The 15,690-nt window shown below is 49.0% G+C and overlaps 2 protein-coding genes across 2 annotated transcripts; both read right to left on the bottom strand.

Moving 5' to 3' along the window:
• Window positions 1-3,948: 3,948 nt before the first annotated feature.
• Window positions 3,949-5,199, bottom strand: LOC123664780. The gene has a single exon (XM_045599258.1). It carries the CDS (start codon window positions 4,819-4,821, stop codon window positions 4,072-4,074), a length of 750 nt encoding a protein of 249 aa, XP_045455214.1. The 5' UTR covers window positions 4,822-5,199; the 3' UTR covers window positions 3,949-4,071.
• Window positions 5,200-5,456: 257 nt separating this feature from the next.
• On the bottom strand, window positions 5,457-9,733 carry LOC123664618. The gene is made up of 6 exons (XM_045599136.1): window positions 9,690-9,733; window positions 8,395-8,530; window positions 7,319-7,519; window positions 6,755-6,838; window positions 6,311-6,529; window positions 5,457-5,570 (listed from the first exon to the last, which is right to left on the bottom strand). The coding sequence occupies exons 3-6, from the start codon at window positions 7,466-7,468 to the stop codon at window positions 5,457-5,459; spliced, it is 567 nt and encodes a 188-aa protein (XP_045455092.1). The 5' UTR covers window positions 7,469-7,519; window positions 8,395-8,530; window positions 9,690-9,733.
• Between the last annotated feature and the right edge of the window lie 5,957 nt (window positions 9,734-15,690).

Genomic DNA, 15,690 nt, shown 5'->3' with positions numbered 1-15,690 from the left:
TTACGGTAAAAAGGCTAAATGGGTATAGGAAGATAGATGAGATAGTAAGGCTAATTTAGGTATTTATAAATGGAATGAATAAAGAACAGAAATGTAACAGCCTATAGTAAGTTGACCTCGTCATCTTTTAGCAAAACATATTGTCAAAAGAGATGGAGCATGTGGAAGGTTTTACAATTGCGATTGGATTGCGGCAATTCGAGAATGATAGGAATCATCATTTTGAACCATTGCGGGGTAACTGTTTACGAATGCGCTGGAAGATGTTAGGACCTTGAATTAAGGAGATAAGGCAAAAGAGTTAACGGCAAATACCACCAACTCCTGGACGGAGCGGCGGGAGACGAGTTTTATAAATTCATCACCTGGGATATCCGGGTCCGTTTTTTATGCAAGATATTACCATAATATTCGTTCTATAAATTGGTATAAAAAAATGGTTGTTTATATTTTTTTAAAGAGTAACTGTGGAGTTTCTTGCCAGTTCCGCTCTGCAGAATCTGCATTCCGAAACTGTGGTAGCTTCCCTTTTAAAAATAACTAAAAACATTAATTTGCAAAATGACGATTCGGATGTGCTTTTAAAGCCTATTTGAATGGAATTGTTTTGGATTTTGGTTCGATTCATCATGTGAATGGAGAATAACAAAATTGTGGAAGTGGTAGCGAAAAGGCACGGAAGTGGGGGATATTTTAGTGAGCTCTAGAAGAGGAAGTCATCCGGATGCGAGTAGCTCCCAGCTCTACAGGGCCCGGTCAAACGGTCTTTCCAACCTGCGGAGTCGGGCGTCGTAATAGTGTGCACGAACAACTGAGGTAGGGCACAGTAGGAAATTTCCTGCTCAAAATATGGAGCAACCCGACTGGGGAAGTACCTCGACCTTACAGAAGATCACAGATAAATATATATTTATATATATATATATATATATATATATAAATAAAATAAATAAAATAAAATAGCCTTTATTGCTGCTTTTTTTCTTAACACTAATACATAATAATATATGCCTACTTTCTAAAAAAAACACATTGAATTAATTAAATTTAACTTGTATTTGAATGATCGGCAACTGGGTGTTTGTGTGGAACAGCTTGTCTGTCGACAAAGGCCTCCTCTAAAGATTTCCACGTATTCCTATCTTTTGCTAAGCGTGACCATAATGGACCAGCTATATTCTTGAAGTCATCTTCCCATCTTTTCGCTTGTCTTCCTCTATTTCTTTTACTATCTCTTGGATACCATTCTGTTACTAACTTAGTCCATTTCTCTTTACTTTCTCTTAACATATGTCCCGTCCAACGCCATTTAAGCTGTCTGTAGACTGTGTTTACATTTTTAAATTTTGTTTTCTTTTTGATTTCTTGCAATTTGACTCTATCTCCTTTTTTTATGCCTAAAATACTTCTTTCCATTGAATTTTGGCAGACTTTTAGTTTACTTTCTTGTAGTTCTGTTAACGCCCATGTCTGGCACCCATATAGTAAGCATGGCATAATGCATATTTCATATACTTTCTTTTTTCCTTTCATTGGCATATCTTTATCTTTCATTATTTCCTTTAGAGACCAAAATCGTTTCCAAGCATTAATTATTCTTCGTTCTATTTCTCTATTCATGCAATCATCTATAGATATAAGTTGGCCTAGATATATATATTCATTTACATATTCTATTTTTTCGTTATTTACTGTTATTTGTTCATTGTTTAGTGTTTGTTGGGCGTTTGTCATAATTTTGGTTTTGGTTAGATTCATTGTCAGGCCGGCTTTAGCACTTTCATCGGATAATTGCTGCAACATTAGACCTAGAGTTTCTGCATCCTCTGAGAACAAAATCAAATCATCAGCGAAGCGTAGATGGTTGAGATTTTCGCCATTTATATTGAGCCCCTTTTTTGTCCAGTTTAGGTTCCTGAAGATCATCTCCAGTACTGCTGAAAATAATTTAGGTGATATAGGATCTCCTTGGCGTACACCTCTTTTAATAGGAAATTCTTTGCCCTTAGATTCAAGCTTAATTTGTGCGGTGCTAGCTGTGTATACGTTTTTGATTATTCGTATGTACTTTGCTTCTACCCCTTGTCTTTTTAGAGCATCCCATATATACTCATGTTCCAATGTATCGAACGCTTTGTTAAAGTCAACAAACCCTATGTAGTATGTTTTATTATATTCTTTATATTTTTGTAGTATTTGTCTTAGAGTGTGAATGTGATCTATAGTTGAGAACTTACTTCGAAAACCAGCTTGTTCTTTAGGTTGGTTTTCATCTAGTGTAGTGGTTATTCTGTTTAGTATAATTTTTGAAAATATTTTGTAAACATTGGACATTAAACTGATCGGTCTGTAGTTTCCTATATCACCCTTGTCTCCCTTCTTATGCAGCAGTACGATTGTCGATTTGGTCCAGTCTTCCGGGATGGTTTCCGTTTCGAGGATTTCATTGAATAAATCTGTAAGTCTTGGTGTTATCGCTGGTAACGTAGTTTTTAGTAGTTCATTTGTGACTAAATCTGATCCAGGCGCCTTATCCAGTTTTTGTGTTTGGATAGATTTTATTGTTTCTTCTTTTAGAATTGGTTTAATCTCCTCTTTATTTATTAAATTATTTTCCTTTATCACGTGTTCCCATTTATGGCTTTGGTATAAATTTTTATAGTATTCTGTAGCAATCCCTAGTATTTCTGGTCTTTTGCTGGTTTTAACACTATTTTTATTCTTCATATTTGGAATCCAGTCCTTTTTGTAGTTCATTTCTTTTATCGCCTTCTTTATTCCTCCTGTTTTTTCTATATATTTTCTGAATGTTGCTAATCTTTTTGCTTTCCGTTCCTTTCTAAGTTGTTCGCTAATCTTTTTGCTTATTTCTGCTATCTTTTGGCGATGGATATTAGTACTTTTTCCTTGCTGTATGAGTTCTTTCCGTTCTTGTAATAATTGCTTACTTTTAAATGATATCGCTGTCTTGCTAATCATGTTTACTTTTTTAGTTTCTGTTTTTAGTTGTTTGAGAAATCTGTTGTATTTTTCTTGAGTAGATATACATTCTTTTTCACCATCATGCAAGGATATCTTGAGATTGTTCAGAAGTAAATCAGTACTACCAGTGCACTCGATGGCTTTCATAATGTTACTAAATTTTCGTGCTCTTTTAACATGTGTACTTGAGAGTTTTGCTCTAACCATTCTATGATCTGAGTTAAAATTCAAATTGCTTATAATAGACACGTCTTTGAAAACTTTTGCATTGTTAGACAGAACATAGTCAATCTCATTTTTATACTGGCCATTAGGAGATATCCATGTCCATTTCTTTGATGGTTTTTTTTTGTAAAAACTGTTTAGAATGCTTAATTTATTTTCAATAGCAAAGGATACTAATCGTGAGCCGTTTTTACTTCTATTGCCAAATCCGTGATTTCCTATGATATATTCTTCTCCACTTTTTTGTTTACCAATCTGTCCATTAAAGTCACCCATGACTATTATGTTCTTGGATGCATTTGCAGCAGTGGATTGCAGATCTTCGTAGAATTTTTCAATTCTTGTTATATCTTCTCTTCTATTTGATTCGGTAGGTGAATACGCCTGTATAATAGACCATAATTGTTCTTCCTCTCCATCTACAGGTAATTGAATGTTGAGAAGTGCAATGCGTTCTGAAATCCCCCTTAATTCAAGTATGTTTTTGGCGAGGTCTCTTTTTACCATAAATCCGACTCCGTATAATCCGGGTGTCTCCCCTATATGGTGTAGTACGTATTTTCCATGGTCTTCGATTCTTTCCCCAAATCTTCTCACTTCACTAATACCAATTATGTCCCATTTTATTTCATCCAATGCTAATTCTAGTTCCTGCAGTTTTTCCATGGTTCCTAGTGATCGACAATTTAGAGTTGCTATATATATATCGTTATATTTCTTCTTCCTATAATTTTTTATCTTTAGAGGGTCGTGGTCATTTTCCCCCACGAGGACCAGTCGGCTTGGGGGAGGTTGGCGGTTTTTAGTTATTTGGTTTTCAATATATTTATGTTGCTGTGTTTTCCGGTTGCCGATAGCTGGTTGTTACTGCCTATTATCCGCTGTATATGAAGAAAGAGAATTGGATCGTCCTCTCATGACATCAAAGGCGTTACGCCTGTTATTGTGTGATGTCATCCAGGCTTGTTGTTTATTGGGTTGTGTATTATCTCGTGGTGATGAAGATATTTCTCTCTTTCTTTTTTCATTGGTTGTACTAGTTTCTTTTACTACAAGCTTGTCATATTTAAGATATGCGTAATTCCCTTTCATTCTTTCCTCTTTCAATTTAGCTTGTAAATTTTTTCTCTTCTCTAGAACTTCTTTAGAATAATCCTCTGTGATATATATGTCTTTAAAATTTTTTCGGACTTTCATTACTTCATTTTTCTTCCATAAATTGACAAAGGAAAGCAGAACGGGTCTCGGCTTTCCATCGGGGCTTTTCTTTCCGATGCGATAAATTTTGTTTATTTCAAAATCACCAATAATTATATTTAGGTCTTTATTAAATATCTTCTTAGCCACTTGTATAAGTTCTGACGTAGATTCTTCTTCCTCTTTTAGTCCAAAAATAATAATGTTGTTTTGCTTCTTATCTCTTTTCAAATATTCTATCTCCTTCTCAAGGTTTATTAATTTTCTCTTTAAATCTTGGTTTTCTGCTATAATAGGCTTTATTTTTTCATCTATTTTTTCCATTATTGAATTAGTTATAGACTCTTTCAGTTCAACCGTCTGTTTCTGCATTTCGATTTTCATTTTGTCAAACAGGATTTGGAATTGATCTTCCATGCTTAATTTAACTTCTCTGCGTAAAACGGAACGTAGCAGTGAAATGGTAATTTTCGTAATGGCAACACCGATGTAATGAATGTCACTGACAGCTGTCGAGTCGACTTGACAGTGATTGATAATGACACTATGACGTTTCTAATAATGGTATATTGACAAATTTCTACCCTCAATCTAGTAGCTGTTGGTTCTTATTTAGTTATAATCCGTTTTATTTCCACGTTTATTACGCCAGAATCAATACTTCCACAAATCTACAACACGTTTGATTGTGATTTTCACTATTCACAATGTCCACCAGTTCTTCAATGATTTTTAATCACAATAAATTTGACGACTGCACTACAACAATGTTTACTTTATGAGCACCGGAACCGGAAAAAACTATATATATATATATATATATATATATATATATTTCTAGGTCAGCAAACAACCGTACAACTCGTTGCTTCTAGTGTTGCAGGCGTCTATAAGCTACGGTAATCGCTTACCATCAGGTGAGCCGTACGCTTGTTTAACCATCCTAGTTCAGTTATATTTAAAAAAAATAACAATTAGTTTTTATAAACCATCTGTTAGAAATAAATTTCATAGTCAGTGTCTAGCTATAATTTGTTACAAAATATTTGAACTTACTTCAATCTGTCCGATGATTCTTCCAAATCGGCTACGCTGTCCCGATTTCGAGATAGCTCTTGTTCCAATTCGGAAATTTCTTGCAAATTCTTTTCATAGTGTTCGATTTCCTGAAATCATATTTGTGTATTATTTTTGTTGAAGTAAGTTATCATTGCCACAGGTTAGAGATCTCTTCTAGAGATAAGTTCACCGTTGCTAATGGAGCGTCCATAAACTACGTGGTCATATTTTAGCCCTACTTAGACCCCTCCCTCCCTTCATGTAGCCTAACGTAGCTTTTACTGTCGAAGAAATTCACCCCCCCTGGACCAGGCTACGTGGTTTATGGACGCTCCCTACCTATAATGTATCTGAATCACTTTATATAATTTTAAGCACAATAAAAAAGATATTATGTCCAACGAGTGATGTCTTTATATTTTAAAAAAATCAATAGGAATCACATTCACACACATATTCATTCATTACAGCCTATACAGTCCACTGCTGGACATAGGCCTCCACAAGTTCACGCCAAAAACGGCGCGAGCTTATGTGTGTTGCCCACAGTCACCACGCTGGGCAGGCGGGTTGGTGACCGCAGGGCTGGCTTTGTCGCACCGAAGACGCTGCTGCCCGTCTTCGGCCGGCTTCGTGTGTATTTCAAAGCCAGTACACATGTATTACTAATCTCAAATACCTAGTGTCGTGTTCCTGTGGTGAGTGAATTAATGACGTCCATAGGATATGACAAACTATATCAGACAGATCATAGACTTAAATAATTTCAAAAGGTTGGGGGAGTTAAAGTAAAGCAATGACCTATGTGAGTAGAGCAACTACCCACAAGACCCAAATAACGACAAACCTGCGCATTAGAGCTAATTAAATCCATTCTTGTTTCAAGTTGGTAGCGATGATCTTGTAAATCTTCTAAATCATTCGGCAATTTATCAAAATCCTTTCTATATGGAAAATCTTTCTCGTTCGGAAGTTTATTGTGACACTTCTGTTTTAATGTAACTTTTTTTTCATTCGCCTGCATCGTCTTTTCCCTTATACTCTTTTCAACTTTATTTAATATTTCCTGGAATAAAAAAAAAATGTCATTTAATAATGAAGTTTTAAGAAATTTCTAGCAAAAAATATCGACATATTTATTATACGTGCGAGTATCTCAACCGATTGTCTAATTATAACAGGGGTCTGCAACTACATAATATGAAATGTGCTGACGGCACACAGATTATCTAACCGAAAGGAGCTAGCAATGTAACGGGCTTGCGCTGTCTAAAACTGTCTGATTGCATACCTTGTGTTCCTTAACATCATTCTGAGACTTTCTTAGCTTGGTGTAGAATTCGTGTTCTTTTTCGTTGTATTTAGTCAATTTTATCTGAAAAAGATAAATGATAAATAAAAAACAGCCTCTCACACAACGGCCCCTGTAGGACGAAAACTTATTTTGCCTCGATGATAAACATCTTTATGGCCTGAACAGATAATTGCTCGGGAAAGTAAAGCGACAGCTAGCCCAAGTCATTTGCTGTAATTAGTCAGTCTATATCCAAAATTAAAAAGAATGACACACACCCCGACTGGGGTACCTCGACCTTACAGAAGATCACAGCTAAAAATAATATTCTCGAATAGTGTTATATTCCTGTTGTGAGTGAGGTAGCTAGAGATCCTGGAGCGTTGTCTGGACAGTAGAAAGAAATAAAAAAAAAATTATTTGTGGTAATAAGACAAGTAAGAGACATTAAAATATGGGCTAGGTGGTAGGGTCCTGCTGTTGCAGGCATCCATAGACTATGGTGTGCTATCAGGTGGACTGTACGTCTGTTCGCTATCCTAGTAGTATAAAAATAATTACCGTAACAATTTGTCTCTTCACTATATACTCCTGCAATTCTTTGAATGATTGACACAATTTTTTGTGCAATTTACATTGATTTAGCACAGCGTCTATTTTTTTTCTATCACACAACGCCTTTTCGTTTTCTGCCGACGGCTGGTCAATCATTGATTGTATGTTACTTTCTTTGTTCCTTATTAACGCTGACAATTCTTTAACCTACAAAATATAAATGTGTTAAGACAATAAAATAAAAACATTGCAGTTATGTTGCATACTGCTAAAAATATAAATAAATATATTTAAATATTTACACAATACACGCACGGTCGTCTGTTCCTAAAGTAAGCAACTTAATGCTTGTGTTATAGGTAACAGCCGACTGGTATATAGCTACATTTTTTTCCGATAAACATACTAATAAAAAATACATATATAAATATTCATATTACACCCATACTCGGGGTGGGAATCGAACCCACTACCCTCGGAGCAGAAAGCAGGGTCACTACAAACTGCGCCAACGGGCTAGTCAAATATAACGACAATGGGTTCGAACCCCGCTGGAGCGGTCAATTTTTGATATGATATTCAAAAATGTTTAGAATTCCTAATGTGGGTAACACAAAAATAAAAATCTTAGATATAACGATAATGCGTTTATATGTCTGTAAATATATTAGTGAATGCCTCACAGCTAGGTTAAGTCTCCATATAGAAATATGTAAATACGTCTCTATCACGAGTTTCTGCAGTGTAAGAAACTATATAATAACAAAGACGGTGTGGAAATTATATTCGAAATGAGATCAGCTGGAATGATATAGTAAATGAGATGGTTTGGATGTACTCTTCTAGGTACGAGAAACTCACAGGGGCACCGTCATCGAAGCCATTAGCCCTCGACGTTAAGGCAGACGAAATAAAAGGTGTTTAAATTAATAATAATAATAATAATAAAAGCCTACTCAACCTGCTGAATCGATTTTTACCAAGGTCGCGTAAAAAACCTCATTAAAATCACATTCGCGTCAAACTTATAAATACCCTTTTTTTGGGTCGGAGGTTAAAAAGGTGACGTCACAGTTACTTACCTTGTTGATATTGATGTCGAAACTTTTCTTTACCTCGTTGATCTTATCGTATTCAGATCTAAGGGTTGTTAGTTCAGCGTCCAATACTCGTAATTTTTCTTGCAAAATCTCTTGTTCCTGTTGAAGACTCGTTAGCCTGTAATTTGAAAATGGTAGCTATATGTCTCCAGAACGTCGATAATTATAGAAAAAATATTACGAGTATACTACAGACATCTAAACGCATTATTACTATATCCAGCTGACCCAGTAAACATTGTTCTGCCATACGGTTGGTTACATAATCACCTAGTGGTGTAAATAATAGCCTACGGCCCATTTTCAAGATCTATCAAATACATACAAAAGCAATTCATAAGGAACTGTCAAAACATTTTAGAAAAATTTGAAACAAACTCTGTGACGCAAGAATTTCATATACATGAGAAATTATAAGTGCTTAGTGCTTACGCGATCATTGGACGGTTTATACCTGACTACTCTGAGGACATTCATAAATTACGACTCACGAATTTTACGATATTCTGACCTCTCCCCCGGTCACACTTGTGACAGATACGCATTTATTAGATTCCTCCTATCTAGTGTGACGTCACATATTTTGGAATTTTACATTTATAAAGGTATGAAAAATAAAAATATTTTAAAATTAAGAATTTATATACAGTGTTCGACTCCTAACTGCGTTCCTTCAAATGGGGGGTTTTGTGGATGTTTGAATTTGAGTTTGTTTAAATAGATGAGCTACTTTGATACATTCCGCGCCCGAGTACTTCGACGTGAACTATGTGTACACAGAAGCAGTGAGCACTCACCGGCCCCGCTCGGCCGCCAGCTCCTGCGTGCAGCGCACCACCGCGCCCGAGTACTTCGACGTGAACTATGTGTACACAGAAGCAGTGAGCACTCACCGGCCCCGCTCGGCCGCCAGCTCCTGCGTGCAGCGCACCACCGCGCCCGAGTACTTCGACGTGAACTATGTGTACACAGAAGCAGTGAGCACTCACCGGCCCCGCTCGGCCGCCAGCTCCTGCGTGCAGCGCACCACCGCGCCCGAGTACTTCGACGTGAACTATGTGTACACAGAAGCAGTGAGCACTCACCGGCCCCGCTCGGCCGCCAGCTCCTGCGTGCAGCGCACCACCGCGCCCGAGTACTTCGACGTGAACTATGTGTACACAGAAGCAGTGAGCACTCACCGGCCCCGCTCGGCCGCCAGCTCCTGCGTGCAGCGCACCACCGCGCCCGAGTACTTCGACGTGAACTATGTGTACACAGAAGCAGTGAGCACTCACCGGCCCCGCTCGGCCGCCAGCGCGCCGCGGTCGGGCGCGGCGGCCAGCAGGCGCGCCGGCGCCAGCTCCTGCGTGCAGCGCACCACCGCGCCCGAGTACTTCGACGTGAACTATGTGTACACAGAAGCAGTGAGCACTCACCGGCCCCGCTCGGCCGCCAGCTCCTGCGTGCAGCGCACCACCGCGCCCGAGTACTTCGACGTGAACTATGTGTACACAGAAGCAGTGAGCACTCACCGGCCCCGCTCGGCCGCCAGCTCCTGCGTGCAGCGCACCACCGCGCCCGAGTACTTCGACGTGAACTATGTGTACACAGAAGCAGTGAGCACTCACCGGCCCCGCTCGGCCGCCAGCGCGCCGCGGTCGGGCGCGGCGGCCAGCAGGCGCGCCGGCGCCAGCTCCTGCGTGCAGCGCACCACCGCGCCCGAGTACTTCGACGTGAACTATGTGTACACAGAAGCAGTGAGCACTCACCGGCCCCGCTCGGCCGCCAGCTCCTGCGTGCAGCGCACCACCGCGCCCGAGTACTTCGACGTGAACTATGTGTACACAGAAGCAGTGAGCACTCACCGGCCCCGCTCGGCCGCCAGCTCCTGCGTGCAGCGCACCACCGCGCCCGAGTACTTCGACGTGAACTATGTGTACACAGAAGCAGTGAGCACTCACCGGCCCCGCTCGGCCGCCAGCGCGCCGCGGTCGGGCGCGGCGGCCAGCAGGCGCGCCGGCGCCAGCTCCTGCGTGCAGCGCACCACCGCGCCCGAGTACTTCGACGTGAACTATGTGTACACAGAAGCAGTGAGCACTCACCGGCCCCGCTCGGCCGCCAGCTCCTGCGTGCAGCGCACCACCGCGCCCGAGTACTTCGACGTGAACTATGTGTACACAGAAGCAGTGAGCACTCACCGGCCCCGCTCGGCCGCCAGCTCCTGCGTGCAGCGCACCACCGCGCCCGAGTACTTCGACGTGAACTATGTGTACACAGAAGCAGTGAGCACTCACCGGCCCCGCTCGGCCGCCAGCTCCTGCGTGCAGCGCACCACCGCGCCCGAGTACTTCGACGTGAACTATGTGTACACAGAAGCAGTGAGCACTCACCGGCCCCGCTCGGCCGCCAGCTCCTGCGTGCAGCGCACCACCGCGCCCGAGTACTTCGACGTGAACTATGTGTACACAGAAGCAGTGAGCACTCACCGGCCCCGCTCGGCCGCCAGCGCGCCGCGGTCGGGCGCGGCGGCCAGCAGGCGCGCCGGCGCCAGCTCCTGCGTGCAGCGCACCACCGCGCCCGAGTACTTCGACGTGAACTATGTGTACACAGAAGCAGTGAGCACTCACCGGCCCCGCTCGGCCGCCAGCGCGCCGCGGTCGGGCGCGGCGGCCAGCAGGCGCGCCGGCGCCAGCTCCTGCGTGCAGCGCACCACCGCGCCCGAGTACTTCGACGTGAACTATGTGTACACAGAAGCAGTGAGCACTCACCGGCCCCGCTCGGCCGCCAGCTCCTGCGTGCAGCGCACCACCGCGCCCGAGTACTTCGACGTGAACTATGTGTACACAGAAGCAGTGAGCACTCACCGGCCCCGCTCGGCCGCCAGCGCGCCGCGGTCGGGCGCGGCGGCCAGCAGGCGCGCCGGCGCCAGCTCCTGCGTGCAGCGCACCACCGCGCCCGAGTACTTCGACGTGAACTATGTGTACACAGAAGCAGTGAGCACTCACCGGCCCCGCTCGGCCGCCAGCTCCTGCGTGCAGCGCACCACCGCGCCCGAGTACTTCGACGTGAACTATGTGTACACAGAAGCAGTGAGCACTCACCGGCCCCGCTCGGCCGCCAGCTCCTGCGTGCAGCGCACCACCGCGCCCGAGTACTTCGACGTGAACTATGTGTACACAGAAGCAGTGAGCACTCACCGGCCCCGCTCGGCCGCCAGCTCCTGCGTGCAGCGCACCACCGCGCCCGAGTACTTCGACGTGAACTATGTGTACACAGAAGCAGTGAGCACTCACCGGCCCCGCTCGGCCGCCAGCTCCTGCGTGCAGCGCACCACCGCGCCCGAGTACTTCGACGTGAACTATGTGTACACAGAAGCAGTGAGCACTCACCGGCCCCGCTCGGCCGCCAGCTCCTGCGTGCAGCGCACCACCGCGCCCGAGTACTTCGACGTGAACTATGTGTACACAGAAGCAGTGAGCACTCACCGGCCCCGCTCGGCCGCCAGCGCCTGCGTGCAGCGCACCACCGCGCCCGAGTACTTCGACGTGAACTATGTGTACACAGAAGCAGTGAGCACTCACCGGCCCCGCTCGGCCGCCAGCGCGCCGCGGTCGGGCGCGGCGGCCAGCAGGCGCGCCGGCGCCAGCTCCTGCGTGCAGCGCACCACCGCGCCCGAGTACTTCGACGTGAACTATGTGTACACAGAAGCAGTGAGCACTCACCGGCCCCGCTCGGCCGCCAGCTCCTGCGTGCAGCGCACCACCGCGCCCGAGTACTTCGACGTGAACTATGTGTACACAGAAGCAGTGAGCACTCACCGGCCCCGCTCGGCCGCCAGCGCGCCGCGGTCGGGCGCGGCGGCCAGCAGGCGCGCCGGCGCCAGCTTCTGCGTGCAGCGCACCACCGCGCCCGAGTACTTCGACGTGAACTATGTGTACACAGAAGCAGTGAGCACTCACCGGCCCCGCTCGGCCGCCAGCTCCTGCGTGCAGCGCACCACCGCGCCCGAGTACTTCGACGTGAACTATGTGTACACAGAAGCAGTGAGCACTCACCGGCCCCGCTCGGCCGCCAGCTCCTGCGTGCAGCGCACCACCGCGCCCGAGTACTTCGACGTGAACTATGTGTACACAGAAGCAGTGAGCACTCACCGGCCCCGCTCGGCCGCCAGCTCCTGCGTGCAGCGCACCACCGCGCCCGAGTACTTCGACGTGAACTATGTGTACACAGAAGCAGTGAGCACTCACCGGCCCCGCTCGGCCGCCAGCTCCTGCGTGCAGCGCACCACCGCGCCCGAGTACTTCGACGTGAACTATGTGTACACAGAAGCAGTGAGCACTCACCGGCCCCGCTCGGCCGCCAGCTCCTGCGTGCAGCGCACCACCGCGCCCGAGTACTTCGACGTGAACTATGTGTACACAGAAGCAGTGAGCACTCACCGGCCCCGCTCGGCCGCCAGCGCGCCGCGGTCGGGCGCGGCGGCCAGCAGGCGCGCCGGCGCCAGCTCCTGCGTGCAGCGCACCACCGCGCCCGAGTACTTCGACGTGAACTATGTGTACACAGAAGCAGTGAGCACTCACCGGCCCCGCTCGGCCGCCAGCTCCTGCGTGCAGCGCACCACCGCGCCCGAGTACTTCGACGTGAACTATGTGTACACAGAAGCAGTGAGCACTCACCGGCCCCGCTCGGCCGCCAGCGCGCCGCGGTCGGGCGCGGCGGCCAGCAGGCGCGCCGGCGCCAGCTCCTGCGTGCAGCGCACCACCGCGCCCGAGTACTTCGACGTGAACTATGTGTACACAGAAGCAGTGAGCACTCACCGGCCCCGCTCGGCCGCCAGCTCCTGCGTGCAGCGCACCACCGCGCCCGAGTACTTCGACGTGAACTATGTGTACACAGAAGCAGTGAGCACTCACCGGCCCCGCTCGGCCGCCAGCTCCTGCGTGCAGCGCACCACCGCGCCCGAGTACTTCGACGTGAACTATGTGTACACAGAAGCAGTGAGCACTCACCGGCCCCGCTCGGCCGCCAGCGCGCCGCGGTCGGGCGCGGCGGCCAGCAGGCGCGCCGGCGCCAGCTCCTGCGTGCAGCGCACCACCGCGCCCGAGTACTTCGACGTGAACTATGTGTACACAGAAGCAGTGAGCACTCACCGGCCCCGCTCGGCCGCCAGCTCCTGCGTGCAGCGCACCACCGCGCCCGAGTTCTTCGACGTGAACTATGTGTACACAGAAGCAGTGAGCACTCACCGGCCCCGCTCGGCCGCCAGCTCCTGCGTGCAGCGCACCACCGCGCCCGAGTACTTCGACGTGAACTATGTGTACACAGAAGCAGTGAGCACTCACCGGCCCCGCTCGGCCGCCAGCTCCTGCGTGCAGCGCACCACCGCGCCCGAGTACTTCGACGTGAACTATGTGTACACAGAAGCAGTGAGCACTCACCGGCCCCGCTCGGCCGCCAGCTCCTGCGTGCAGCGCACCACCGCGCCCGAGTACTTCGACGTGAACTATGTGTACACAGAAGCAGTGAGCACTCACCGGCCCCGCTCGGCCGCCAGCGCGCCGCGGTCGGGCGCGGCGGCCAGCAGGCGCGCCGGCGCCAGCTCCTGCGTGCAGCGCACCACCGCGCCCGAGTACTTCGACGTGAACTATGTGTACACAGAAGCAGTGAGCACTCACCGGCCCCGCTCGGCCGCCAGCTCCTGCGTGCAGCGCACCACCGCGCCCGAGTACTTCGACGTGAACTATGTGTACACAGAAGCAGTGAGCACTCACCGGCCCCGCTCGGCCGCCAGCTCCTGCGTGCAGCGCACCACCGCGCCCGAGTACTTCGACGTGAACTATGTGTACACAGAAGCAGTGAGCACTCACCGGCCCCGCTCGGCCGCCAGCTCCTGCGTGCAGCGCACCACCGCGCCCGAGTACTTCGACGTGAACTATGTGTACACAGAAGCAGTGAGCACTCACCGGCCCCGCTCGGCCGCCAGCTCCTGCGTGCAGCGCACCACCGCGCCCGAGTACTTCGACGTGAACTATGTGTACACAGAAGCAGTGAGCACTCACCGGCCCCGCTCGGCCGCCAGCTCCTGCGTGCAGCGCACCACCGCGCCCGAGTACTTCGACGTGAACTATGTGTACACAGAAGCAGTGAGCACTCACCGGCCCCGCTCGGCCGCCAGCGCGCCGCGGTCGGGCGCGGCGGCCAGCAGGCGCGCCGGCGCCAGCTCCTGCGTGCAGCGCACCACCGCGCCCGAGTACTTCGACGTGAACTATGTGTACACAGAAGCAGTGAGCACTCACCGGCCCCGCTCGGCCGCCAGCTCCTGCGTGCAGCGCACCACCGCGCCCGAGTACTTCGACGTGAACTATGTGTACACAGAAGCAGTGAGCACTCACCGGCCCCGCTCGGCCGCCAGCGCGCCGCGGTCGGGCGCGGCGGCCAGCAGGCGCGCCGGCGCCAGCTCCTGCGTGCAGCGCACCACCGCGCCCGAGTACTTCGACGTGAACTATGTGTACACAGAAGCAGTGAGTACTCACCGGCCCCGCTCGGCCGCCAGCTCCTGCGTGCAGCGCACCACCGCGCCCGAGTACTTCGACGTGAACTATGTGTACACAGAAGCAGTGAGCACTCACCGGCCCCGCTCGGCCGCCAGCTCCTGCGTGCAGCGCACCACCGCGCCCGAGTACTTCGACGTGAACTATGTGTACACAGAAGCAGTGAGCACTCACCGGCCCCGCTCGGCCGCCAGCTCCTGCGTGCAGCGCACCACCGCGCCCGAGTACTTCGACGTGAACTATGTGTACACAGAAGCAGTGAGCACTCACCGGCCCCGCTCGGCCGCCAGCGCGCCGCGGTCGGGCGCGGCGGCCAGCAGGCGCGCCGGCGCCAGCTCCTGCGTGCAGCGCACCACCGCGCCCGAGTACTTCGACGTGAACTATGTGTACACAGAAGCAGTGAGCACTCACCGGCCCCGCTCGGCCGCCAGCTCCTGCGTGCAGCGCACCACCGCGCCCGAGTACTTCGACGTGAACTATGTGTACACAGAAGCAGTGAGCACTCACCGGCCCCGCTCGGCCGCCAGCTCCTGCGTGCAGCGCACCACCGCGCCCGAGTACTTCGACGTGAACTATGTGTACACAGAAGCAGTGAGCACTCACCGGCCCCGCTCGGCCGCCAGCTCCTGCGTGCAGCGCACCACCGCGCCCGAGTACTTCGACGTGAACTATGTGTACACAGAAGCAGTGAGCACTCACCGGCCCCGCTCGGCCGCCAGCGCGCCGCGGTCGGGCGCGGCGGCCA

Source organism: Melitaea cinxia, chromosome 22 (genome assembly GCF_905220565.1).
Source record: "Melitaea cinxia chromosome 22, ilMelCinx1.1, whole genome shotgun sequence".
NCBI lineage: Eukaryota > Metazoa > Arthropoda > Insecta > Lepidoptera > Nymphalidae > Melitaea > Melitaea cinxia.
The sequence above is the reverse complement of the archived record's forward strand: the minus strand, read 5'-3'. Positions and strand labels throughout refer to the sequence as shown.